At 44.0% G+C, this 26,272-nt stretch overlaps 2 protein-coding genes across 5 annotated transcripts in view; both read left to right on the plus strand.

The window, feature by feature from the left end:
* The window catches only part of FBXL8 (F-box and leucine rich repeat protein 8), a 43,259-nt gene extending 27,262 nt beyond the window's left edge, over positions 1 to 15,997 (plus strand). The window contains exons 1-3 of one of the 4 annotated variants that reach the window (XM_032785754.2): positions 6,373 to 6,479; positions 9,656 to 9,886; positions 11,936 to 15,997. In XM_032785754.2, the coding sequence (XP_032641645.1) occupies positions 9,723 to 9,886; positions 11,936 to 12,911 (1,140 nt within the window). In that variant the 5' untranslated portion in view covers positions 6,373 to 6,479; positions 9,656 to 9,722 and the 3' untranslated portion in view covers positions 12,912 to 15,997. Of the gene's footprint in view, positions 1 to 6,372; positions 6,480 to 8,849; positions 8,932 to 9,655; positions 9,887 to 11,935 lie in introns of those variants that run through there. The other 3 variants (XM_032785755.2, XM_032785757.2, XM_032785758.2) reach the window with 3 other exon arrangements.
* Positions 15,142 to 26,272, plus strand: part of HSF4 (heat shock transcription factor 4) — a 32,188-nt gene continuing 21,057 nt past the window's right edge. Inside the window, exons 1-4 of the mRNA XM_032785752.2 lie at positions 15,142 to 15,264; positions 20,673 to 20,781; positions 24,100 to 24,227; positions 24,789 to 24,913. Coding sequence (XP_032641643.1) covers positions 15,142 to 15,264; positions 20,673 to 20,781; positions 24,100 to 24,227; positions 24,789 to 24,913 — 485 coding nt within the window. The remainder of the gene's footprint in view (positions 15,265 to 20,672; positions 20,782 to 24,099; positions 24,228 to 24,788; positions 24,914 to 26,272) is intronic.

Here is a 26,272-nt window from a genome sequence, read left to right on the forward strand (position 1 = left end):
GCTTGATGCTTCATGCAGGGGAAGATTAAACCCAAGACTGAGATCTCTAGTCCTAATCTGGAATCACCCTGACTATAAACATTGAACTATAACCTATGGACTATTTCTGAAAGGTTTCAGAGTAGCAGCTGTGTTAGTCTGTATCTCCAAAAAGAACAGGAGCACTTGTGGCACCTTAGAGACTAACAAATTTATTTCAGCATGAGCTTTCGTGAGCTACAGGTGCATCCGAAGAAGTGAGCTGTAGCTCATGAAAGCTTATGCTGAAATAAATTTGTTAGTCTCTAAGGTGCCACAAGTACTCCTGTTCTTACTTCTGAAAATTCTTTGCAACTACAAAACTCACCATCTCTACTATGAATGTAATCTCAAGAACTGTACTCATGACTGTATGTATATGGATCTTTTAACCAATTCTCTCTCTCTCTTTTCTTTAATAAATTTTAGTTTAGTTAATGAGAATTGGCTGTAAGCATGTATTTGGGTAAGATCTGGAGTATTCATTAACCTGGGAGGTAATGTGTCCGATCCTTTGGGATTGGTAGAACTTTTTTATATGACGAATAAGATTTTCAATAATCCTCATCACATCTGACTTTGGTGTTGGGGTGGAGGCCAGAGGCTGGGTTACTTTAAGGGAACTGTGTTGTTGGCTTCTGGGTAACCAGTGAGGTATTACAGAAGCTGTTTTGTGGATTATCTGCCCCATTCTTTGCCGTTCACCCTAACTGAGTAACCTCAATTGGCTCCCCTGGGAGTCCAGTCACAGTGGGATAGGAGTGCACCTGGGATTCAGGAGAGAATCCTGTAGCCTCTCTCTGCATACAATTGTTTTAAGTAGTTCCCTCTGTCTTCTCCCTCACAAACACACACACATTGGAGAACTAAGGAACCAGGCAGCAGAAGATGGGTGTTGAGCCAGGGGCGGCTTTAGGCATTTTGCCGCCCCAAGCACGGCAGGCAGGCTGCCTTCGGCGGCGTGCCTGTGGGAGGTCCGCCGAAGCCGCGGGACCAGCAGACCCTCCCTAGGCAAGCCACTGAAGGTAGCCTGCCTGCCGCCCTTGCGGCAACCGGCAGAGACCCCCCAGTGGCTTGCCGCCCCCAGCACATACTTGGCGTGCTGGGGCCTGGAGCCGCCCCTGTGTTGAGCACCTGATGGATTGTTCTCAATGTCATGATAGAGGAGCTTTGTTGGCCTCTTCATTCGAAGGTAAGGCTGTAGTGTTGTTGTAGTGCCAACACCGTGATTCAAAAATTGAGTCAGACCCTAAAAAATCAGGAGTGGCTTAAAAATCATGAGTTTTTTTTTAAAAAAAAATACATGTTGGGTTATTTGCTTGCTGGTTGTTGGGCTTTTCCCTAAAATCACAAGGACTAGTAGCTTCCTCTTCTTTTAGCGTGAAAGCTGAGATTCTAATGTCCTCATATAACCTTAGCAGCTGGGTCTTTGCTTTCAGAGCAGCACCAAATAGAGACAGGATAAAATCACCAGTTGGCAGCTCTTGATTTATAATGAAAGAGGTTAGGGGTCTATGACAGGAGGGGCTGGGCGAAGTTCTGTGGCCTGCAATGTGCAGGAGGTCAGAGTAGGTGATCATGATGATCCCTTCTGACCTTAAATCTGGGTCTTTATGAGAACTCCAGCCTGAGGCGATGACAGGATACAAGAGAATGGTTTGCTTAAGGAGGGGCTAAATTCTTTTTGCCTTACTAGGCTCCAAATCCGGTAAGGCATGCAGCGCCTCTTGCAAAGTGCCTTCAGCTCCTATTGCCTGGTGACGTGAATAGGAGCAGAGGGGGCTCAGTACCTTGCAAGACCAGGCCCCTGACTAGTCCAGCCTTCGGCTACTGGCCAGCAGGTTGGCTTTTGCAGAGAACTCGCTGCTGTAGGACTAAGACTGTTAGTACAGACTGAAAAGATATAAGGGAACTTGGCAGGCAAGATAGTGATCGCATAGTGACTGAAGCAGGAAGTTCTTTTTGAATACTTTTCCTTGCCCTAGATATCATTTAAACAATGACTACCCAAGACATCAAGATGTCTAGCAGGGATTCAGTATCTGTGAAACATCTGCTAACGGAGATGAAGATAGACTTCCCTTAACCCAGGAAGTCAGAGAAATTAATCTGGTGGTGGTCAGAGATCTCATCTTTTCTTTCTGAAAGTAGATGGTGGCTTGGCAGATCTGTGCAGACCGGGAGCGTAGTGAAAGAGAGAGCGCCCCAGGAAAAGAGCTGTGAGACTCAGCAATCCACATATACGTATAAAAACAGTTGCCAGTGGAGGGGAGCAAAGGAACAGGGAACATTTTGAACCATCCCTAGTGACTGGAAAGCCCCATAGTGCAAAGCCTGAGGAGCTAGTAAGAATGCGCTGCTTGGGCTCCTTTTGAAGGATAAAGGACGGATAAGCTAGCAGCTGTTTAAATTTACCCATGTAACTGACAAGGAGAAAAGCTCGTGCCCGTTTACTGTGACTTTTATCTTAGGTATTTACCCCCGCCCCTCTTACTGAGCACCTCACAACACCCTGTGTGGTTGGGAAGTACTATTATCCTCACTGTACAGATGGGGAACTGAGACGTGCGTGTCCATCCAGGCTGCTGTCACAGGGTGCGACTGCGACGTACTAGAGCTCGCTTTAATCTCGCTAGCTCAGGTTCCAAATTGGTGTAACTGTGGCAGTGAGAGCTTCAGCGCGGGCTGTTCAAACTCACTTGGATCCCTACGTAATACTCATGGGGCCAACCCCGCTGCCAAAGCTGGAGCCTGAGCTAGCTAGATTAAAGCTCAGCTATGCCACCTAGCTCTGATATGCCCAGAGATTGCCGTCTGGGCATACCCCGAGGATACGGCTGCACTGCAGGTTAAGATGTAACTGTAGCACAGGGAGGCGTACTTTAATCGAGTGAGTGTAGGTAATAATAGCAGTGAAGACGTGGCAGCACAGATCCTGACATAGGCCAGGAACCCCAGTCTTCAGTGGTCTTGTAATCAGGCAGGTAGCCTGCGCTGAAACCCATGCTTCCATATCTTCTCTGCTATTTCCCCGTCATTAGCTGGATTAAAGCTAATGGGAGCACATGCTATAATCACACCTGAAATTGAAGTGTAGACATACCCAAGTGATTCACTTAGGGTGACCAGACAGTAAATGTGAAAAATCAGGATGAGGATTGGGTGGACCAATCCCCAAATGACCCCCTCAAGGATTGAACTCACATCCCTGGGTTTAGCAGGCCAATGCTCAAACCACTGAGCTATCCCTCCCTAATGAAGCATACATTCAAACAAATAACAGAAGAACTAACAGATTTCTCTGCTAAGGAAAAGGAACCTGTAGGAAATAGCCTGCCAGACAAAAATTCTGCAAGGGAAAACTCCCTGAGCTCCTGCAAGCAGTGTCCAAACACCCACAGGTGAACTACGCCCTCCTCTTAATCTACCCCAATTAAGCCCAAGAGAGAAACTTGTAAAAGTGAGCCCAAGTACACGCCCATCTTCTCTGGCTCATAGATGGCTCCTTGGCTGCTGTCTGATATGATGTAGCAGTCCGATCTGATCTTTTCTTCACACGTCTATCTTTTTAAAACCTAACCGTACTTGAAGGATAGGTGGCAACTACATTAATTAGCCTCAGATCATAGAAAGATCTTGTCTCAGAACTTTCTGTCCATAGGGTAGGTTAGCCTGGCGGCAGCAGCAGCCTCGGTTTGGAGATTAAGACTAAGCACAAAAATGACCTGGTTTTTGAAAGGATTAAGCCCATTGTGTAGGACATTATGCTAATACAAGGCGAGGGGATTCCTAGTATACCTGTACTCCTTGATTGGATTTCTTGAGACCCGCCTTCCGTAGAGTAACCCCATCCCAGGAAGTACACTCCGGCCACGTCTAGACTACGCGCCGGATCGGCACGTTAAAATCGATTGCTCGGGGATCGAAATATCGCGTCTGGTCTGGATGCGATATCTCGATCCCAGAGCTTGCTTAGATCGATTCCGGAACTCCAGCTAGACGACCGGACTTCCGGATTCAACACAGCGAGCCGTGCGGATTGATCCCGCGCGGTGAAGACAGGTGAGTAAATCGACTTTAGATATTCGATTTCAGCTACGCTATTCTCGTAGCTGAAATTGCGTATCTAAAATCGATTTTCACGCGTAGTGTAGACCTGGCCTCCCTCTTGGCACAAAAAGATCATTTGGAGACACTGAATAGTAGAACCGTGCAGTTCTACAGCAGCTGCCATCCGAGTTGCTCAAAGCACTTTACAATGTAAAGCCCTGATCCTGGGAAGCTACATATGGACACTGAGGAGTGCCAAACGCGGATCCAGTTTCAGGATTGGGGCCTGAGCTTCGTATGAGGGGTGGGTAAGTAGTATTATCCCTATTTCACAGATGGCAGCACAGGGCCGGCTCCAGCTTTTCTGTCGCCTCAAGCAGCAAAAAAAAACGAGCGGTAGCACGTCGGCGGCAGCTAAATCGCGCCGCTTCTTCAGTGGCGGGTCCTCCCTCGCTTCCTCTTCGGCAGTTCGGTGGCAGCTCAAAGAGAGGGAATGAGGGACCCGGATGTGCCGCCCCTTTGAATTGGCCACCCCAAGCATCTGCTTTCTACGCTGATGCCTGGAGCCGGCCCTGTGGGGGCACTACAGCAGAGCCTTGCTAAGGCCCCCACTTTCAAAAGTGGCCATCTTTTCTGGGTGCCTCAGGTTTGAATGCCCCAGTTTTAGAGATCTTGGATCTGATTTTTCAAATGCTGAGCATCCTACACGCCTATTGGGAAGAATTGTGGGTGCTTAGCATTTCTGAAGATCAGGTTCCTAGGCATTGAAGCTGGACACCCAAACTTATTGGGCACTTCTGAAAATATGGGTCTAATGATTTAACAATGGTCAAGCAGCAGGTGAGTGTCACAGCTGGATAGAGAACCCACGAGTTCTGTGCTTTATGCATAAGAAACGAAGATAGCTGGGTTCATGAATGAGTGCAGACTACTCGACTAGACTATTATTTCCACCTGATAACAAAAGGTGAATTTTCAACAGGAGTATTGGTGACAAATATCAAACATCAACTTTCTCTTCAGAGAGTTTTGCTGAGCAGGCAAAATACTGTGTGAAAAGACAAGAAAAAAAGAGAGAAAAGAAGACACTAGTTAATGTCTGAGTCTTTAATTAGTTGATCCAGAGCTTGCCACTTCCTTTTCAGAACTACAGTTATAATTTGTCTTTTTCGAGTACCTTCTGCCTGATGATCTCAAAGTGCTTAACAGACACTATCCGATGTAATGGGCTTTAGCCCACAAAAGCTTATGCCCAAATAAATGTGTTAGTCTCTAAGGTGCCACAAGGACTCTTCATTCTTTTTGCTGATACAGACTAATGCAGCTACCATTCTAAAACCTATTCTTATGTAGCAGCCCTGTGAAGGCAGCAATACAGCAGGACCCCAGTTCTAAAAACTGCTTGTGCAATGTCTGTCGTGTGAATTCAGACAGTCAGGAGTTAAGAGGACCAGGCAGCTCCTTGAAAAAGGAGGCTCAGAGAGCAGAGCTTCAGCCCACTGATTTAGTGAATTACTGCTGTTTTTCGGAGGGGGAAACTGAGGCACACAGAGATTAACGTCACATATGTTCCAGATTGTAAGCAACACCAGGTGGGTGAGGTAATATCTTTTGTTGGATCAGTTTCTGTGGGTGAAAGAGAGATGCTTTTCCAGCGCCACAGATCTCTTCTCTTTGAGGAGGGGGTGGGACTAGATCAGAGGTCAGCAACCTTTCAGAAGTGCTGTGCCCAGTCTTCATTTATTCACTCTAATTTAAGGTTTTGAGTGCCAGTAATACATTTTAACGTTGTTAGAACATCTCTTTTTATAAGTCTATAATATATAACTAAACTATTATTGTATGTAAAGTGTTTTTAACACGTTTAAGAAGCTTCATTTACAATTAAATTAAAATGCAGAGCCCCCTGGACTGGTGGCCAGGACCTGGGCAGTGTCAGTGCCACTGAAAATCAGCTCACGTGCTGTATTCATTCAGCACTCATGCGACAGGTTGCCTATCCCTGAACTAGATGACCTCCTAAGGTCCCTTCCAACCCTGATAGTCCCCGATTCACAGAAAAGCTGAGGAGGGTCTGGTTCTGGTCCTGGCAACCAGGGCCAGCTCTGCTGGCAACTCTTTCCTTCCCCAGTGAAAGGGCCCTGCTTTGGCCCAGCCAGGGATCTCCTGGGGAGCCGGCGGGTGACTCCCCGGGCGCTGGTAGGATTGTGGGCGGGCACAGGCTGCAAACCCATCACTGGTCTGCCCGCGGAGCAAGGCAAGGGAAGGGCGATTTCCTTCCCACGCGAGAAGCCCGCCTTCCGCTCCGCCCTCTGCAAGGGAACCGGCCGGCGGGGGCAGCCAGACGGATCCGCCCAGGCCCGGAGCAGCTGTGACCGAGGCCCGGAGGGAGAACAGCTGCGCTTGGACGGGTAGGCGGTGCCCCTTCCCCGTGGAGGGAGGAACTGAAGCTGGGCTGTCCCTTAGCCCCTGCGGGAAGCTGCACCGACCCCCTCCCCGCTCAGGGGGGGTGGAACAAATGCATGTGGGGGGGGATCCGTCCCTGCAGGGAGAAGCTGCAGTGGCGCCGGCCGGCAAGTGCAGGGTCCCTGCCCTGCGGGGAGAGCGGGTCAGGAGGGAAAAGCTGCTCCGTGTTTCGCTAGCTCAGCCGAGCGCTAATGCAGCCCCGCAGCGCCTGCTTCCTGGGGCCAACTGAGCCGGGGCGACCCGCCACTCTGATCGGCTCCTCCCAGCCCCTGCCGCCCTAGGGTGCGGGGCAGGGAGGCAGCCCGGCAGCTGGGAATACCGCACAGCACAGAGATTGGCTCCTCTCGGTGGTCATGTGGAGGGAGCAAAGCCTTGGGGGAGGGTTAGTGGCGCTCCGGAGCAAAGGCGCATCAACCAAGAACAGGGCATTAACTCCTTAGACTCTGAAAGAAAGTAACCAGTAGACAGTATTGCCAGTCCCAAGATAACGAGATTATATAAAAGGAATATACTTGTTTTTTTTTTTTCCTTTGCTTTCTGGTTTCTGAGTGTCTAGGAGGCACCTAGATCAGGCTTTCAAGCTTTTCTGTGCAATCATGGGGGGAGGAGAAATGTTTTGAATGAAAACTGAGATTTTCACATGACTCCAGGAGCTGGGACTTTAAGAAATCCACCACTCATGATAAAATCACAACAGTTGTGTATAGGAGAGGTGTGATGGTGAGTAGTTTAGTACTTAGGCAAGTGCTGGAATAATGAGAGAGTTTATTAAATCTGACCTAGAAGTAGGATTGCTGAGGGTGAGCTGTCAGAGATAATAAAGAAACATCTGCTGGAAACAGGGAAAGCAAGAAGACATCTCCCAGGCAGGAAGCAGGAGCGCATTGCTGGGCAGTCAGTAATGGGGTGAGAGGCAGGGCATAAGCAGGTGGGATATCTGACAAGAGAGCATGGCTGCTGCAGTATAGTCACCCTCAAGCATAAAACAATCATGAGTGGCTTAAAAATTACAAGATTTTTTTAAAAAATGTATATATATATTGGGATCTTTCTCTGGGTTCTGATTTTTGAATTTTTAAGACTAGAAATTTCCCTTTTTATTCACATGAAAGCTGAATTTCTCACAAAATAACAACATGACTCCAGGAGCTGGAGCATCAAGGATAGAACCAAATATCACAAGACTCACAATAAAATCATGAGAATTGGCAATTCTGCTGCTGTAATCTGAAAGAGAAATAACCTGCAGATTTTAACCTTTTATTTTAAAGTCCACCACTTTGTTATTAAGAAAGTTGAAAAGAGTCAAATAAAAACTTACCGCTGGTAATTTTATTTGTGTAGCAGTACAGTGGCTGGACACAGAGCATACTCCAAGCAGCACTGAGAAATAATATTGCAGAGATGTATGTGTGGTTTTGCGCTTTACATTTCAGTATACTTCCCATGCATTCATTCTCTTGCATCATAATTTACACAGAGGCATAATTAAATGAAAAGGTCACATGTCAATATGCAACACACGTACATGAATGTATGATTAGTGTGATCATCACAATAAAATCCTTAGACCAAACTGCCATTTCTTATATTAGCAATTGCAGCTAATAATTGTGGTCAAAATCACAAATTAGTTTTCATTATAACTCCTTGTTTTGCCATACACTGGATAATTCAACTTTTGGGTTAAATTATCATGCTTGGCCTTTGTCCCCAAAATAAGGGTTTCTTCCGCCACTCACAAGTTTGAGCTAAATCCCTTCATCTGTTTGAATATCAGTGTAGACAATTGTTATTTTTAAATAATGTATTATATAAAGTTAATCGTGTTTAGAGCTGGTAATGAGGAGAAGAATCACATTTTTTGAAACGTTTCACTTTTTTCCCCAGAATTTTGAAATTTGGAATTGATAAAAAATTTCAACCAGCTTCTATGTTTGGTCAAAAAATGGAGTGGATGGGGAAGGAAATTGGCCAAAGTTTGTCTAAACTTCTTTTTTTGTGTTTAAGAACATAAGAATGGCCATATTGGGTAAGACCACAAAAGTATCTAGCCCAGTACCCTGCCTTCCAATGGTGGCCAGTGCCAGATGCTTCATAGGGAATGAACAGAACAGGGCAATTTATCTAATGATCCCTCCCCTGCCATCCAATCCCAGCTTCTGGAAGTCAGAGGCTTTACCAGATCATGGGTTTGCATCCCTGACTATCTTGGCTAATAGCCATTGATGGGCCTATCTTCTATAAACTCATCTAATTGTTTTTGGAACCCAGATATACTTTTGGTCTTTACAGCATCCCCAGGCTGTGCGTTGTGTGAAGAAGTACTTCATTTTGTTTTTTTAAACCTGCTGCCTATTAATTGGGTGACCCCTGGGTCTTCTGTTACACGAAGAGGTACATAACACTATTTCTCCACACCGTTCCTGATTTTATAGACCTCTCTCGTGTCCCCCTTTAGACATCTCTTTTCCAAGCTGAACAGCCCCAGTCTTTTTAACCTCTCCTCTATCTGTTCCATCCCCCTAATAATTTTTGTTGTCCTTCTCTGTATCTTTTCCAATTCCAGTCTATATTTTTGAGGTGCGGTGACCAGAACTGCAAGCAGTGTTCCAGATATGGGCGTACCATGGATTTATATAGTGGCATTATGATATTTTCTGCCTTATTATCTATCCTTTTCCTAATGGTTCTTAACATTGTTAGATTTTTTGACTGCTGCTGCAAATTGAGTGGAAGTTTTCAGAGAACTATCCACAATGTCTCCCAAGATTTCTTTCTTGAGTGGTAGCAGCTAATTTAGAATCCATCATTTTATATGTATAGTTGTGATTATGTTTTCCAATGTACTTTCCATTTATCAACACTGAATTTCATCTGTCATTTTGTTTCTCAGTCACCCAGTTTTGTGAGCTCCCTTTGTAACTCTTTGCAGTCTGCTTTGAACTTAACTGTCTTGAATAATTTTGTATTGTCTGCAAACTTTGCCACCTCAATGTTTGTTTTACACGTGTCAAAATTATGGTGAAATTTTCAAAATGCAAGAAAAAAATTCTGACCCTCTGTAATAGCGTTATATCAAACTAGGGCTCGGTTGATGTGTTTCCTTTTTCTGCACCAGGTAGTCTAGGGAATTATTTGCAGTCTGGAAGGTGGTTCTCAGTGCTGCTGCCTGTTGGGTCAGAAAGATGCCTGCTCCAAGATCAGAATTTTGGAACTACGTCCCGGAAGAAATCCTTGTCCATATATTTTACTACCTGTCTCTCCAAGATAGATACACAGCCTTCCAAGTGTGCAAACATTGGGCCGCAGCTGTTTCCACGAGCTCCGTGTGGCATTTCACAGAGATCAGGTGAGAGGAGGTTGTTTCTACTGTTTGTAGTTGCCTGTGCAGTCAAGCATACACCATCTCCTATAAATCTTGCAATACAACTTATTTTATCTTAAAGCACTGTTCTTCATTCGAAAACCACATTGCTGATTACAGTCTATAGATGTGAATACTTATAAACCATTGGAACAACTTACCAAGGGTGGTGGTGGAGTCTCCAGCACTAGCAATTTTAAAATCAAGATTGGATGTTTTTCGAAAAGATCTGCTCTAGTTTAATTAGAAATTAATACAGGGAAGTCCTATGGCTACTGTTATACAGGTCAGACTAGATCAGTGGTTCTCAACCAAGGGTATGCAGAGATCTTCCAGGGAGTGCATCAACTCATCTAGATATTTGCCTAGTTTTACAACAGACTACATAGAAAGCATTAGCAAAGTCAGTACAAACTAAAATTTCATATGGACGATGACTTGTTTAAATATATAGAGATATACCTATCTCATAGAACTGGAAGGGACCCCGAAAGGTCATCAAGTCCATCCCCCTGCCTTCACTAGCAGGACCCAGTATTGATTTTTGCCCCAGATCCCTAAGTGGCCCCCTCAAGGATTGAGTTCACAACCCTGGGTTTAGAAGTCAATGCTCAAACCACTGAACTATCCCTGTTTTACAGAGGTGGTGGAACTAGTGGTATTGGGGGTGCTGCCGCACTCTCTCACTTGAAGTGGTTTCCGTTGTATATGGGATTTACAGTTTGGTTTAATGGCTCTCAACACCCCCACTATACTAATTGTTCCAGCACCCCTGCTTGTTTGTACTGTTCTATATACCACACGTTGAAATGCAAGTACAATATTTATATTCCAATTGATTTAGTTTATAATTATATGGTAAAAGTGAGCAAGTCAGCAGTTTTTCAGTAACAGTGTGGTTGTGACACTTGTATTTTTATGTCTGACTTTGTAAGTAAGTAGTTTTGAAGTGAGGTGAAACTTGGGGGTATGCAAAACAAAGCAGACTCCTGAAAGGGGTACAGTAGTCTGGAAAGATTGAGAACCACTGGGCTAGATGGTCACAATGGTCCCTTCGGGCTTCTAATCTATGCAACTATGTAAGTAACAGTATCTCCTACAAGTAGCGGCTGTGTGTGTGGTAGAGAAAATAGAGTTAGATCATTATTGTTTTTTAAAGAACGCATTAAGAATCATAAGTCAAGGAAAGGGATAAATTGTGGCATTAAATGTGCTTTGAAAAGTGTCAAGGAGATTCCATCATCATAATCCTCACCTAGCTTTGATATAGCGCTTTTCGTCCACGGATTTACAAAGGCAGCCAGCGTCGTTACCCCCATTTTAAAGAGTGGGAAACAGAAGCCCAGAAAGGGGAAGAGACTTGCCCCGGGACAGCAGGCAGAGCTGGGAATAGCCCCTGAATTCCACTCCTGTGCTCTATAACACTAGGCCACTTTCAGGTGCAAAGGGAAAGCTTCAGCCAAGGTCATTGGAATGATTGTCATGGTGCTGTTGAAGCTGGTGATCTGAGCTCTAGTGTATGAGACGGAGTGAAAAGAGAGTTTGAATGTAAGCTCCACGGGACTGGAACTCACCACCTCTGTCTGTACATAGTAACCGAGCCCCATAACTAATTGTATTGTTGTTATCTATTATTCGTATTACAATAGGACCTAGTGGACCAACCAGAGATTGGGGCTCCATTGTGCCATACATGGTATAAAAACATAGAGAGAGTCCGTCCTGAAGATCATATAATCTAAATAGAACAGACAGATATGGGTTGAGAGGAGAAATGGAGGCAAAGAGCATAGAAGTCACTTGTCCAGCATCACACAGCAAGTCAGTGGCTGGCTTGGGAGTAAACCTCAGGTCCCCTGACTCCCAGCCCGGTGCCTGATCCTCTAAACCAAGTGAGAACAGATCTCTAAGGCAGTGGAGGAGATAGATAATAAATAAATTAAGAATAAAGGACAGTAATCCAAACTATAGACATTGTGTTCACTTGTTGCAGCTCCAGCAAAACAGCTAATTGTGTTCATAATGCTCTTCCAGCTGTGATTCAGAGAACGAGGAGGGCATGCTGCAGAGTTTACACCAGTTCCTGAGCCAGATCAAACACCTGAGGATTGTGTTTGATCAGTCCAAGGAGATAAATCGGAAGAACGTCACCCACATTCTAGACATGTTGGCCAGGCAGAACCACAAGCTGCAGAAGCTGTGCATCATATGCAAAGGGGAGAACCCTTATTTCTACTCTGGCCAGGACATCCTGCAGAGCATACGAAATATATGCCAGAGAGAAAACCAAATAGACCTTCAGCATATTGATTTTCGGAGAATGCCGTTCACCCTGGATGATGGGCTTGTTGGACTCATAGCCACCAGCAGCCCAAACCTGCGCAGCTTGTTCATCAACAACCGCACTCTGGTTTGCAACGTGAAGCCAGAAACCATCAGAGAGGTTCTTAATGTATGTCCTAAGTTGTCTACCCTGGGAGTCTACTATGCCAGCCTGTCCAATGATGTGTTTGCGGAACTGATCAAGCCAGAGAGAGAGGCTTTCACACGCTTAGATATTTTTTGTGAGCGCTTGGACAAATACATTCCAGTCATCTCTGAAGAGCTTTGGGCTGCCGTGATCCAGAAGCATCCTCAACTCTGTGTAGACCTGGAGTTTGATCACACAGTCCCTGCCTGGAAGATACCACGGATCCTAAAGCCCAATATACCCGTGGGTACTTTACAACTGAATACTTTTACGTACATGGTGAACCAGGTTAGGTTTGTCACCAGCAGTTACAGCAGGACTTTAAGCAGGCTGGTGCTCCAGACGACCCCCTCTGACGATTTGAACTCCTCGCTAATAGACCTGGCAAGGAAGTGTGTCAATCTAACAGAGATTCACTGTTACTGTGTGGTTACTCAGGAAGTGGTAGATACCTTTCTCGTACACTGCCCCAGTCTGAAACGATACACTCTCAAGATTACCAAAGAACGTCACCCCTGGAAACCGACAGTAGTTCAGTGACGTACCTGTTTTGACTGGAAGCCAGTTTGAAAAAAAAAAATCATGCAGATACAAAGATTCCAAGTGAATGGAGTTTCAGAGATTTTAGGGTATTGCCTCAAAAACCACTTCCCATACTACATCATCATCATCAGGAATCCTTCAAAGTCAAGGATGATTGTCTTTTAACAGATTGTCCCTTTCAAATTATCTGTGGGTCTGCTGATGGCTGATATGGCCTATTCTGGAGCCACAGACTCTGCCACATTAGAGACCTGTTTCCGAGCAGGACGGGTGAACCTGGGGTATTGGTTCGGGCTATCGCAGACTCTTTCTGTTGCTTCCATACTACTTACACACTCATATTCAGACACACACAGGAACATTCTCTCTTCAACCCCAGCCTGACTGCTGTAGAAAGCACAATTTGTCTTGCCTTGCTGTAGAAACGGAGCATTCAGACTTAAAGACAATCTGCAAAGGGTTTTAAAAGAAAGAGGCTAGTGGTTCGTTCGTTTGTTTATTACATATAAAGAAGGCATCATATTTAAGGGTCTTCCCCCGGCTTTTTAATTAGCTTAGAAACATCAGGAATGTCAAGTTTGCTCTTTCTGGCTATTTCTGGAGGACCTCGGGGATGATGATGATGATGATGATGATTTATTTATTTACCACTTACATTGTGATAACACCCACAGGACAACCAGGTTGGGGCCTCCTGGTATTAGGTGCTGTAGAACACCTTAAATGAAGAGGTGAGGCTGTTGAATCATTAACAAAGGCTTTATTTATCCAGAATGTTAATTAGCCATTTGAGTTAAATAGGTGCTAGCAAAAATGTACAAAAACCAAAGCGTTTTAAAGAGTGTGACTAAAAACCCATTCCCAATGTTTCTTGTCTTGGCTCTTGTGCCAGCACATCACTAGTTCTCCAGTCAGCAAACCTTCCATCCCAGACAGGGCCTGAATTTCTAATGTAAAATAAAGGCAGGGAAACAACCATAGTAACGCATATGCCCGATTAATCTTCTTGGCTGAGCATTCTTTTCCTTGTGCCGAAATGTAATTTCCAGGTGATAGTTTGAGTATCTCATGGGAAGATCTCAAAGAAAACCATTTCCGAGCTAACTGTGCCTTTGTTATCCCTGGCATCACTTTGGAAAATCACTAATGCTAATGACACTCATGTTCTCCTCAGTCTTTTCACAAGGGAGCTTTCACCCTTCCAGGAGTGATAGTTATTTCTCGCTTCAACAAAATATCCCACAATCCCACTTCTATGTGAGCTGGTGTGTGTGTGTGTGTGTGTGTGTGTGTGTGTGTGTGCATCAGGAGAATGTGTCAGAGATCCCTGGTGTATATTGGAGAGAGATTTTTAAAGCTTGATTTCGTTTGAAATGATCCTGAGTTCTGATTACATTGTCATCAAGTGCCCAGGAAACAACATGTGTTAACACAGCAAATAAAGGGTGAGATTGTGGTGCTTTTACCTACCCGAGTGAGCAACAAGTCATGTCCCATGGAAGCCAAAGAGAATACTCACGTGTGTAAGGGCTCACCAACATGAATAAGGGCTTCAGAGTCTGGGGCAAATGAATCCAGCTGCTCATAACTAGCAGTGGGTGAAACACCTGGAATAATAATAAAGCAGATGGTGGTACCTGGCGCCTATCTATTTTCATCATCTCTTTTCACCCAATCCAGAGCTGTTTATCCAAAGCTCGCTGAACTCTGGGACTCAGATAACGTGGGACTCAGCTTTGGTTTTGCTCAGCTTGACTAAGGTTTGGCACACTTAAAACCAGCCTTGATTTTGCCCATTGTTCAGAACAGTGAGCTCCTAACTAATGTTTAAACTCAATATCTTCACAGTCCATTGTCAGTGCTTCCTGCCATGCTGCAAACATGCCAGCCAGGTGTTTTCTTCATTCGTTCCAGTGATTTGCTAACCTCTCAGCCAAAGGTGTACAGCGTGTGTTCTCTTTGCATGACGCTGCATGTTTATTCACAGCATTGTGCGATTGGTTGCAGTGCATTTTAATTCTGTGTATTGTTCTCGGGCTGGTGATGCCATTGCATTGTGCTGAGTTTTTAAGAGTGTGAACAGCACTGCTGATGTGACTGAGTGGGGACCTACTTTCAGCTGGACCTGGATGAAACTAAGTGGTTCAGTCTTCCTGTGACCCACACGCACGGCAAGACAAGCATATTGAAAGAGATGGAGTTAGTGTAACTAAAACATTGAAAAACAATGCAAGATTCACCCAGTTCCCTGGGAATGGATGGATACTCCAGTAATGTGCCAGCATTCCTGACTAAACTGTGGACGCTGGTGGAAGATCCTGAAACAAACCATCTAATTTGCTGGAGCACTGTAAGTAAAGCTAATACCGGAGGTCACTTAAACTGCATGGGACAGCAGGACAAAAACAAATCCAAAGTATCTAAAAGATGATATTCTGTAGCATTTATCTAGCACTTTACATTTTCAAAGTACCTTGCCAGCGTTAGCTGGAAAAGAGTGAATGTTCTTTAGAGAGACTTTTATAAACACACTGAATATTATGCTTGTTTGTGTTAAAGAGAGGCCAAGATTCTCCTAGTGACTAATGATTTTGGTGGTGGTGGAGGGGGGGATTCTTGATTTTTTTTTTTTTTTTTTTGGTGTCCAGCTTGACACCTTGAATGGGCCTGATTTTCTGAAAATAAGTGCCAACCCTCTGAAAATCAAGCTCCTTTAAAGGGTCTCAAGTTGGGCCCCCAAATCACTAGAGTCACTTTTACTAAGCACTTGAACTAGTATGTATGCGGACACTGTGACATGCATATCTGTTGGCAGTTTGGCTATTTTTATTTTTAATAGGTTTGTTTGTTTTATTTTTGTGATGTTTCTTACTGTTTATTGTTTGGGCTTTTAAACGCTAAGTGCAATTAAAGGACGAAGGGCGTTTGACTCTAGCATTTTGAAATCATATTGTGCACTTGACTTTATTAACATTTGTTACAAAGAGACATGATTTATTTTTCAGCAGAGAATTATCCAGTATGTTGTTTATAAACTCGCTTTCCACAAAAGGAACTGTAATTAAAGCGTACTTTAAAAAAAATATTTTGATGCCAGCCTCTTTGTCATATTTTTAGCCACGGGAACATTGTTCAGCACAGTTTTCATTCCAAATGCATGGGATGGGACATAAGTTGCATTTCTATCTCTAAACAGAAAGTTATATTTTGTTCGTTAACCACCGCATGAATCCTGTGTTATAGGCCCATTTCCTTCATTTTATCATGGGGTTGATACATAATTCACTTTAAAGAAGAGCTTTCATAATGGAGAGAGAGTTTTAATCTGGAAATAGTCCCTTTTTTTTTTTTTTGTAATTTTCCAGACCCGCTTGCATACGGTGCATGATTATTTTTGATCTTCCCCCTGCTCCTTTCTAGCCCACCTATTGTACTGTGACATCAGAGTGCTGAATCCGTGATACTGCAATACCATCAATGATTACAGCCTGTAAGAGCATCAAGAGGATTTTAAATAGGGTGTTTTTTATTAAGCATGTGAATGAGTGAAATTTTCACCTGTGCATATGTTAGCGAATTCTGGCTTCTGCTAACCTATTAGTAAGTATCAACAGAGAAGTTTCTATGAATCATTTTCAGCCTATGGATTATTAGCAAATTGTTCGTTTTGACTACTCATTATTCATGGTGCCTGAGGGCTCACTGAAGTCACATGATATTGCTTCTGGTTCTTAACTGGATAGCAGGGGGAATAAGTAATGATGACTAGCGAATACACTTGTCCATACTTGAATACTGTTATATTTTAATAAAGGGAAGCCATTTCCCAAATATTTGAACAAAAAACCATCTATATAAATATTTGCAAATAGAGAATAATAAGGGAATCAAACATGGCTGAGTCGAACCGCCAGTCAGAATTTGATTGCATGGTTCTGAACACACATTTTCTTTGCAGTCTTGAATCAGCTGTAATTATGACTTAACTGCAATAGCTAATGGAAGCGGCTGGGTCGAGAGGCCCCATTCAGAGACCGAGATCTGCCACTGCAGCAAAGAAATCATAAGGAAAATGACTAGGGCAGTAGGGTCTGGCAGTATCCCATCATTGATTGACAATATGTAGCGTGTAAGAAAATAAGGCAGCATCTCTTCAAATCATTTTTGAGCCCTCTAGTGGCACTTACTTGTTCTGTGTTTTAGAAGGTGCCAAAAACCAGTCCAGCCCCAGCATTGTGTATGTAGAGAGGCCTTTAGGGTGACCAAATGTCCTGATTTTATAGGGACAGTCTCGATTTTGGGGTCTTTTTCTTATATAGGCTCCTATTACCCCCCACCCCCGTCCCAGTTTTTCACATTTGCTGTCTGCTCACCCTAGAGGCCTTGCATGTCAGTAAAAATGTTATTTGGGACCCAACTGTGTCCACATGGTTTCTGCATATTGTTGTTGTGTAAAAATCAAAAGACCCAATCATGGTTGTTAATAATTCTGTAGAAAATAGGTTTGGCTGTGACAAGGAAGCCCAGGTGATACCGTTAATGGTAATGCTGAACACAGTGGAAAACTGCAGCCACATCAGCACAAAGGACTGTGTGCGTATTGCTTTCACAGCAGAGAATCCCAGTCCACTCCCCGTGTTTTAGCTTCCCTGGTCTTCATTGCATGGATATTATTCGTGGCTTATCAACAGTGGTCTTGAAGCATAATCTAAACAAAGAGCATGGGGGCATGGAGATCTAGGGTTAGATGTAGTGTCTTGGAAATGTAGGGAGGGATGGGACCTCAGGAGCTCACCTCGCCCAGCCCCCACGCTGAGACAGGACCAAGTAACCCTGTTGGTCTAAATAGCGGCTCATTTCCCCATCTCTGGTATAGTGCTGTGCTTCTGGCCCACCCTCAAAGTTGTGTTTCATCGGCCTATATGCGTGGGTCTGGTGTAGAAGCGAGGACAAGAATAATGCAGGCGTGTTCATCAGAATATGTTCCCCAGCTGGAAAACAGTCCAACGCAGCGTAAAAGTGTCCTGCGTCCTTCTCTCCACTCAACATCCAGTGTCCTGATAGAACAGGGCGGGAGGGTGTGACGTTCCCCATTTGGCAGCTGGTGGACACTACATCAAAGACAAAGACTGTCCATCCCAGCCCAGTTAGTGGCCCTGCTGATAAGAGTATGCAATCGGAGGTGCAACTGTACCCTAATCTAGCTAGCATGAATAACAATAGCGGTGAAGCTTGGGCAGCACGGGTTGTAGAAGACCACCTCTGACACTAGGTATGTACTTGAGTGCCTAGTCCAGGGCACTGTTGCTTCATTGCTATTGTATTCAAGCTCACTAATACATAGATAGCTTGGGCATGGCTACATGTAGTGCTGTCACACCTCTGGTTATAGTGTAGACATACCGTAACTTGACTGCAATGCACTGGTGGAGGCATTGCACCCGCTTTTCATAGACATGTAGGGCTGGACGCAACCATGAGGTTATCTAGGCCAGCCCGCTGTGCTGAGGCAGGATCAAGTAAACCTAGATGATCCCTGACAGGTGTTTGTCCAGCCTGTTCTTAAAATCCTCCAGTAGTGGGGATTCCGCAACCTCTCTTCGAAGCCTATTCCAGAGCTTAACTACCCAGGCAAGTTAGGAAGTTTTTCTTAATATCTAACCTAAATCTCCCTTGCTGCAGATAAAGCCCATTGCTTTTTGTCTTACCTTCAGTGGACATGGTGAGCAACTGATCTCCATCCTCTTTATGACAGACATTAACATAGTTAAAGACTGTTATCAAATTCCCCCCCCCCTCCCCGATCTTCTCAAGACTAAACATACCCAGTTTTTTTAACCTGTCCTCACAGGTCAGGTTTTCTAAATCTTTTATCATTTTTGTTGTTCTCTACTGTCGCTACTGCTGCCCACCCGGTTAGTCCCTATTTTGTAACTGTGCATTTGATTTGTCTTTCCTAAGTGTAGTACTTTGCACTTGTCTTTAATCTTGTTGATTTCAGACCAATTTGCAAAGGTCCTTTTGAATTCAAATCCTGTCTTCCAAAGTGCTTGCAACCCCTCCCCCACAAATTTTAGAAGAATATTCTCCACTCCGTTGTGCAAGTAATTATTGAATAGTACCGGAAAGACCCTTGTAGGACCCAATTACATAAGTCTCCCTATTTTCATAGCAAAGCATTGATAACTATACTTTGAATATGGTGTTTCAACCAGTTGTGCACCCACCTTAGAGTAATTTCATCTATACCATATTTCCCTAGTTTGCATATGAGAATGTCATGTGGGACTGTGTCAAATGCCTTACTGAAATCAATATATATCATGTCTACTGCTTCCCTGCATCCACTAGGCCAGTAACCCTGTTAAAAAAGGAAATTAGGTTGATTTTGCATAATTTTTTTCCTTGACAAATCCATGCTGGTCAGTCTTTATTAACCTTTAGGTCCTTACAAATTGAGTGTTTAATCATTTGCTCCAGTTTCCTTCCAGGTATTGAAGTTAGACTGACTGGTCTGTAATTCCCTGAGTCCTCTTTGTTTTCCTTTTTAAAGATAGGCAGTATGTTTGTCGTTCTCCAATCTTCTGACACCTCACCAAGTTCTTGAAGGTAAACCTCTAGCGGTTCCGAGATCGCTTCAGTTAGTCCCTTCAGTGCCCTAGGATGAATTTCATCTGACCCTGCTGACTTGCATATATCCCATTTACCTAAATATTCTTTAATCTGATGAAGCCATATTGGCGTCTTACTATTCTTGCTATCTTTCCTTTGCATGGGATAGTTTGCTGTTGTACCTTTGAAAAACTCCCTGCTCTCCTGAACTCCTTTTTCTATTAGATTTTTTTCCCCATGCAGTTTGTTTAAATCTGCCTTTTGGAAATCTATTGTCTGTATTCTGCTGCTCCTTTCCTAAAAATCATGGCATTTATCATTTCATGATCCCTTTCACCCAAGCTGTCTTCAACCTTCTGATTTGCAACCAGTTCCTCTGTGAGTCAGAATCAAGTCGAAAATGGCACCCTGGTTACTTCCTCCACCTTCTCGCTGGCTGGCACATACACTCAACTTTGCGTCCCAGCATGCATGGCTTTGCCATAGTCACATCTGTGCAGAAAGAGAGCCTTAAAGTCACAGTCCCATAGAAGCAATCTGTCTAGGTTTAACTACCATGAAGGAATAATATATAACTTTTCCTCAGTCCATCTCAAAGCACCTTAGAAAGGAAGTCCATATCATTATCTCCATTTTGCAGTTGGGGAAACTGAGGCAAAGAGCAGGGAAGTGACTTGCCCAGGGTCACCCTGCAAGCTAGTGGCAGAGCTCAGAATAGAGCTTAAATAATAAAAATAATAATTGGAGATATACCAATCTCCTAGAACTGGAAGGGACCTTGAAAGGTCATTGAGTCCAGCCCCCTACCTTCATTAGCAGGACCAATTTTTGCCCCAGATCCCTAAGCGGCCCCCTCAAGGATTGGACTCACAACCCTGGGTTTAGCAGGCCAATGTTCAAACCACTGAGCTATCCCTCCCCCCACTTAGGTTTCCTGAGTTCAGTATCCTACCCATTGGATCACACTGCTACCCCATACTCGCCCGCCATTGCATCTCAACCTCATTGTATCTGATCACCTTGACAGTCATGGCTCTAAGTAATTAACTCCATCTGTCCGTCTCCCATTTCACTGGCTTGCACGTGTCTCTGGGGATTCCAGAACTACCGTGTGAATTTTTTCTTTTCTTCCTATCTTCTCTGCAGAATGGCACCAGCTTCCACGTTTTCGATCAAGGTCAGTTTGCCAAGGAGGTGCTGCCTAAGTATTTCAAACACAACAACATGGCCAGCTTTGTCCGGCAGCTGAACATGTGTAAGTAAAACTCTAGTGCCGGAGTGCACTATAATGGAGACATCCTCTGGGAAACAAGGGAATAAAATAAGCGTAAGAATAACAAATACGTTTAAGTGTAAGAGCCAAGACCCAGATATGAGACTCAGCATTCCAGAGAGGCTCAAAGTGAAGGACACAAGAAAAATGATACGGATTAAATTCTTTTTCTTAAATAATTTTGCCTTCATATTAAGATTTAGCATTTCTGCATCAACTAATATACAATAATATAAATGAGATGGTGCCAATTGTGTGTGGCCTGAATTATGTGTCTAAATGAAGGCCTTCCCTTGTCAAGACAGAAGGTTGTGCAATATGGATAAAGAATTGTTATAGAAGGCTGCAGATTGATTAAAAACTTCTGATGAATTCATAGGTCATGAGAAAAGCTTGTTACCAGAACATAGGAATGAGATTTCCTTGTGCTGTATTCATATTCGAGCACACAGATTGTAAACAAACAAAGTTTCCATTCCAAAGTTTTTGGCTTACAGTCAGTCTGATGACACATAATTTGTCATTTGTTTTATATATCATGTTATATCAGAATTTTCACAAACCCTATTGATATTCTTGCCTTGCAACAGAATCTTAAAAGCACAATCTTCACCCATGCCCAGGGTTTTCTTGTACTGAGAACAGTTCTCGTCCGTTATTAGTAGGAGGTCATTTTTGTTAGAAAACCAGTTTTTATATGCCCCTTGTGTCATAAACAGATAGCTAAGGGTTAATGTCTCTTTCACCTGGAAAGGGGTAACAAACAACACCTGACCAGAGGACCAATCAGGAAACAAGATACTTTCAAATCTCAAGGGAGGGAAGTTTTGGGTGTGGGTCCTTTGTTCTGTGTCTGTGTGCTCTCTAGGCTCTGAGGGTGATCACACTATCTCCAGGCTCTCTAATCTTCTGTTTCCAAGTTGTAAGTACAGATAGAAAAACAATATAGGTTTTTACATTGTTTTCTGTATTTGCAAGTGTGTAGTTTGCTGGGAATTTTTAAATTGTATTTTTTCTGAATAAGGCTGTTTATTCATTTTTTATAAGTTAACAGACCCTGTAATATTTTCATCTTGATTACAGAGACGATTTTTATGTCTTTTCTTTCTTTTTATTAAAAGCTTTCTTTTTAAGACCTGTTTGATTTTCTTTTCTAGTTGAGGCTCAAGGGGATAGGAATCTCTGTGCCAGGATTACTGTCTCTCTCAGGGAAAGACTGGGAGGGGGAAAAAGAAGGAGGGGGGAAGGTGAATTGTCCTCTCTGTTTTGTAATTCAAGGAGTTTAAGTACAGTAATCTTCCAGGGTAACCCAGGGAGGGGAGGTCTGGGAGGAGGTAAAGAGGGGGGAAGGGAAGTGGGTTATTTCCCTTTGTTGTGAGACTCAAGGAATCTGAGTCTTGGGGTCCCCAGGGAAGGTTTTGGGGAGACCAGAGTGTACCAGGCACTGGAATTCCTGGTTGGTGGCAGCGCTACAGGATCTAAGCTGGTAATTAAGCTTAGAGGATTCATGCAGGTACCCAAATTTTGGACGCTAAGGTTCAGATTTGGGAATTATACCTTATGACACCTTGACTGGTCACTTAATGCATTTTCCCCTATGTTATATAGCATATTATGGCATAGCTCATAGTTTAGGCCAATATCCAAGAGGCCCAGGTATGGTTTAGATCAGTGAACACAAGCATCCAAGGAAAGATTTTCAGTGGCACTGAAACTCGCTCCGGGAGCCCCAGAAAACTCTCGCGGGGCCCGGGCCCCCAGAGCTTTTTCCACTCCGGGTCTTCGGCAGCAATTCGGTGGCAGGGGGTCCTTCCACTCCAGGACCCGCTGCCGAAGTGCCCTGAAGACCCATGGCAGGGGGTCCTTCCACCCCGGGACTCACTGCCGAAGTGCCATCTTCGGTTGCAATTCGGCGGCGAGAAGACCCTAGGCCCCCTGAATCCTCTGGGCAGCCCTGCTTTCATAAGTTACTAAGCAAGCTCCGAGGTTCCAGGGCTATGAACTGCCAAGCATAAAGGGGCCAGGGCTCAGCCCCAGAAAGCCCTGGCACAAATTAAGCACTGGGTATATGGCAGAGGGAGGGGGAAGTGAGGGAAGGCAGAAAATAAAGAAACTGAGAACAGGCACAAAAGAGAGAGCGAGAGAGAGATCCAAAAGGACCAGCTGAAAGCTGACCCTGGAGGAAACCTGGAGAAAGGTTTATAGGTCTGAGGTGCAGGCTGAAATGGATGCTCTTGGTACTGTGAGTAAAAGAAGCTGTGTCCTGCCATTTGATTCCTGCTGTATTCGGAGACATGGGACTTTGCACATTCTGTGTAAATAAAGCTGCACCAGCTTACCTTCAATTTCAGCTTCCAGCTGCAACACCCACAGAGCCTCAAACAGTGACTAGCTGCTAGCACACTATCACATGCCTTCTTTATTTTTAATACATCTGAAAGATATTAATATTTTGAAGCACCGGTTGAAGTTTCAACAGCACTTCACGTGTCCCATTCCTAAAAACCCTCAAGCAACTACAGAACATGTGATCTGTGTCATTAGAGTGTTTAATGGGTAACAAAATATCCCAGTAGTAGGTGCTGGATTTAGGGGGTGAAATTCACCCCTGTGCAGAGGCCAGCACAACACCTCGGCACTGTCCTATTTTGAGGACTTACATAGAATGTCAGAGGTGCTTCGCCCTCTGCCTGGTGATGAACTCCAGCCTTAATTACACTTTTATTTTTCACAAAAGTGTTACAAAGTAAAGGTGGGCTGTGGATGTTTACATGAGGATTAGAAATGGCCCTTTCAGCTGTAGGCCAGCAGTTTAAATGCAGCCTAGGTTAAAAAATTGTTTCTATCCAAGATCTGTTCTGTAGCCCATGTGGAGTGAGTGCTAATGGGCAAGTTGGTAACAAACAAGGGTCATCATCATTACAGCTGCCACTGATTAGCAGCCCCAGTCAGCAGAGAGGTGCCGGGTTGAATTGGTTGCAGAGACTGTACTACCATTTCAGCATCAGGTGCCTCCAGTTTGGGGTTTGAGGCATATGTGGCTAGACAAATTAGCATCTTTGGCCCATCTCTGCCACTGGCGTGTTCAGGACCATGTGAGCTAACCAGTGAAGGATTCGCTTCTTGCAGCCTATTTGCAATATCTAAGACAACACTCAGGCAGAAATTAGGAGCAGGGAAAAGAAACAATACTTGAAAATCAGTGGGTACTGTGGGGAAGGCTAATTCAAACATTGGGCTTCTTTGTTCTTCCCAATCTATATGCTATACATGGTTCTCACCAGTTCTGTTTACGTTTAGATGGCTTCAGGAAAGTGGTTAATATAGAGCAGGGTGGCCTTGTCAAGCCTGAACGGGATGACACCGAGTTCCAGCATCTTTATTTCCTACAAGGCCACGAACACCTCTTGGAACACATCAAAAGGAAGGTGGGAATTGAGTGAGAGCTGCACCTCTTCTTTTGGGGTGCTGATGTGCATGGGATCTAAGGGTATCATTAGAGGAATGGGCAGGGTGATGGAAGGCTGCTAGAAAGCTTGCATCATTAGCTAACCTCACTTCCTAGAATAGCTGACATTAGGGATGTAGAAGGCCTAGGTAGACCAGCTAGTTCATCTCCTTAGTGCTAGTGCTGGATTGATCCTTAAAGTACCATTTTTGTCCAGTTCAGTTTTAAATGACTCCAGTGATGGGTCTTTCACCACAGCTGCTAGGATGCTAGTCTCTAGCCTAATAGACCTCACTATTAAAGAATTTTTCATGCTCTTCAGCCTCTGTTTACTTTCCAGTGCCCCTGGCTATGACCCTTTGGGGCCACCCCGGACTCTTAAAACTGTGTCTCCTGTTCCAATATCATCACTTAATAGTTCCAATATCATCACTTAATAGCCCAGGTTGTAACTGATGCTCCTGCTTAGAAACCATTGCAAAGTTCTTATCCCTGTGCATAACATCTTGCGGTAGTAAGTTCTGCCTCGTGCTCTTCTCAGGTATCTATTGTGAAAAGCGAGGAAACGAAGATGCGCCAGGAGGATCTCAGCAGGTTACTCTATGAAGTCCAGATTCTGAGAAGTCAGCAGGAGAACATGGAGTGTCAAATGCAGGACATGAAGCAGTGAGTTGATCACATTCACATTGCTCCTATGGGTCTGCTTCATGACATAGTTGTAAACCCTGGGGAATATTTGTAAGACCTGTGGACCTCTGGGAATTGTATCATGCACATCCAATACAATCTTTAAAATGAATCCCTTCTGTGCTATAAACATTTGTTTTATGTCCAGTGAAGTACTGGGTTTTGGTCTTCCTTTCCAGTTTGAATTTATAAAAGGAATTTAAAAATTGCATTCAATGAATTAAAATCACATACCACAAATAATGAGAAGTGAATAGTCAACATGAACAGACTGCAAACAGCCCACGGACTGAAAAATTGTACTTCTAAACTATTCCACAAATACCTACAAATAATGATATCAGAATACAGTCACAAATGAGTGGTGGGCAAATAGGGCTGTATTCGCTGGCTATTTTTTCCCAATGAATTACTCAACCAGCTCATAGACTCATAGGTCAGAAGGGACCAATATGATCATCTAGCCTGACCTCCTGCACAAAGCAGGCCACAGAACCCTACCCATCCACTTCTATAACAAACCCCTAACCTATGTCCGAGTTATTGAAATCTTCAAATTGTGGTTTGAAGATCTCAAGCTGCAGAGAATCCACCAGCAAGTGACCCATGCCATGCTGCAGAGGAAGGCGAAAAACCTCCAGGGCCTCTGCCAATCTGCCCCGGAGGAAAATTCCTTCCCGACCAAATATGGCGATCAGCTAAACCCTGAGCATGTGGGCAAGACTCACCAGCCAGCACTCAGGAAAGAATTCTCTGCAGTAACTCAGATCCCATCCCATCCAACATCCCATCACAAATCACTGGGCAGACTTATCTGCTGATAATCAAGGATCAATTGCCAAAATTAAACTATCTGTCTATAACTTGTCTTGTGCCAAGTTCTAAGGCACTGAGAATTATGGCTGTTCTGAGACTACTGCACAATGAATGCACAGAAGCATCCGCAAAGGATGGAGCCTCTGTGCTGTATTCACTAGTTCTTAGTGTTAAAATGAAGACCTTTGAGGCCAAATTTTCAAGAAACCCTGTAAAACTGCTCACATAAAACCTGTGTTTGCATACAAGCTATGTGTGTATGTGGACAATTTGATTTGCAGGCACAATTTGAGAGGTCCTTTAGAAATATGACCCTTCAATAATATCATCTCATTGGAGTTGGGACGGATTGAATTTACAGGAGTACCATTTCAGTTGAAGTGGAAAGAAGTATAATATTGCCAACCCAAACCAGTCAGAGATCACAAATGATTTTGGATTCTTTTTATTTGCCTTACGTTTGTTGAACCTTTTGGGGGTTGTATTTTCAAGCTTTCTCTGCAACTAGGAAGGCCAACTACT

This window comes from Chelonoidis abingdonii, chromosome 19 (genome assembly GCF_003597395.2).
Source record: "Chelonoidis abingdonii isolate Lonesome George chromosome 19, CheloAbing_2.0, whole genome shotgun sequence".
Classification (NCBI taxonomy): Eukaryota; Metazoa; Chordata; order Testudines; family Testudinidae; genus Chelonoidis; species Chelonoidis abingdonii.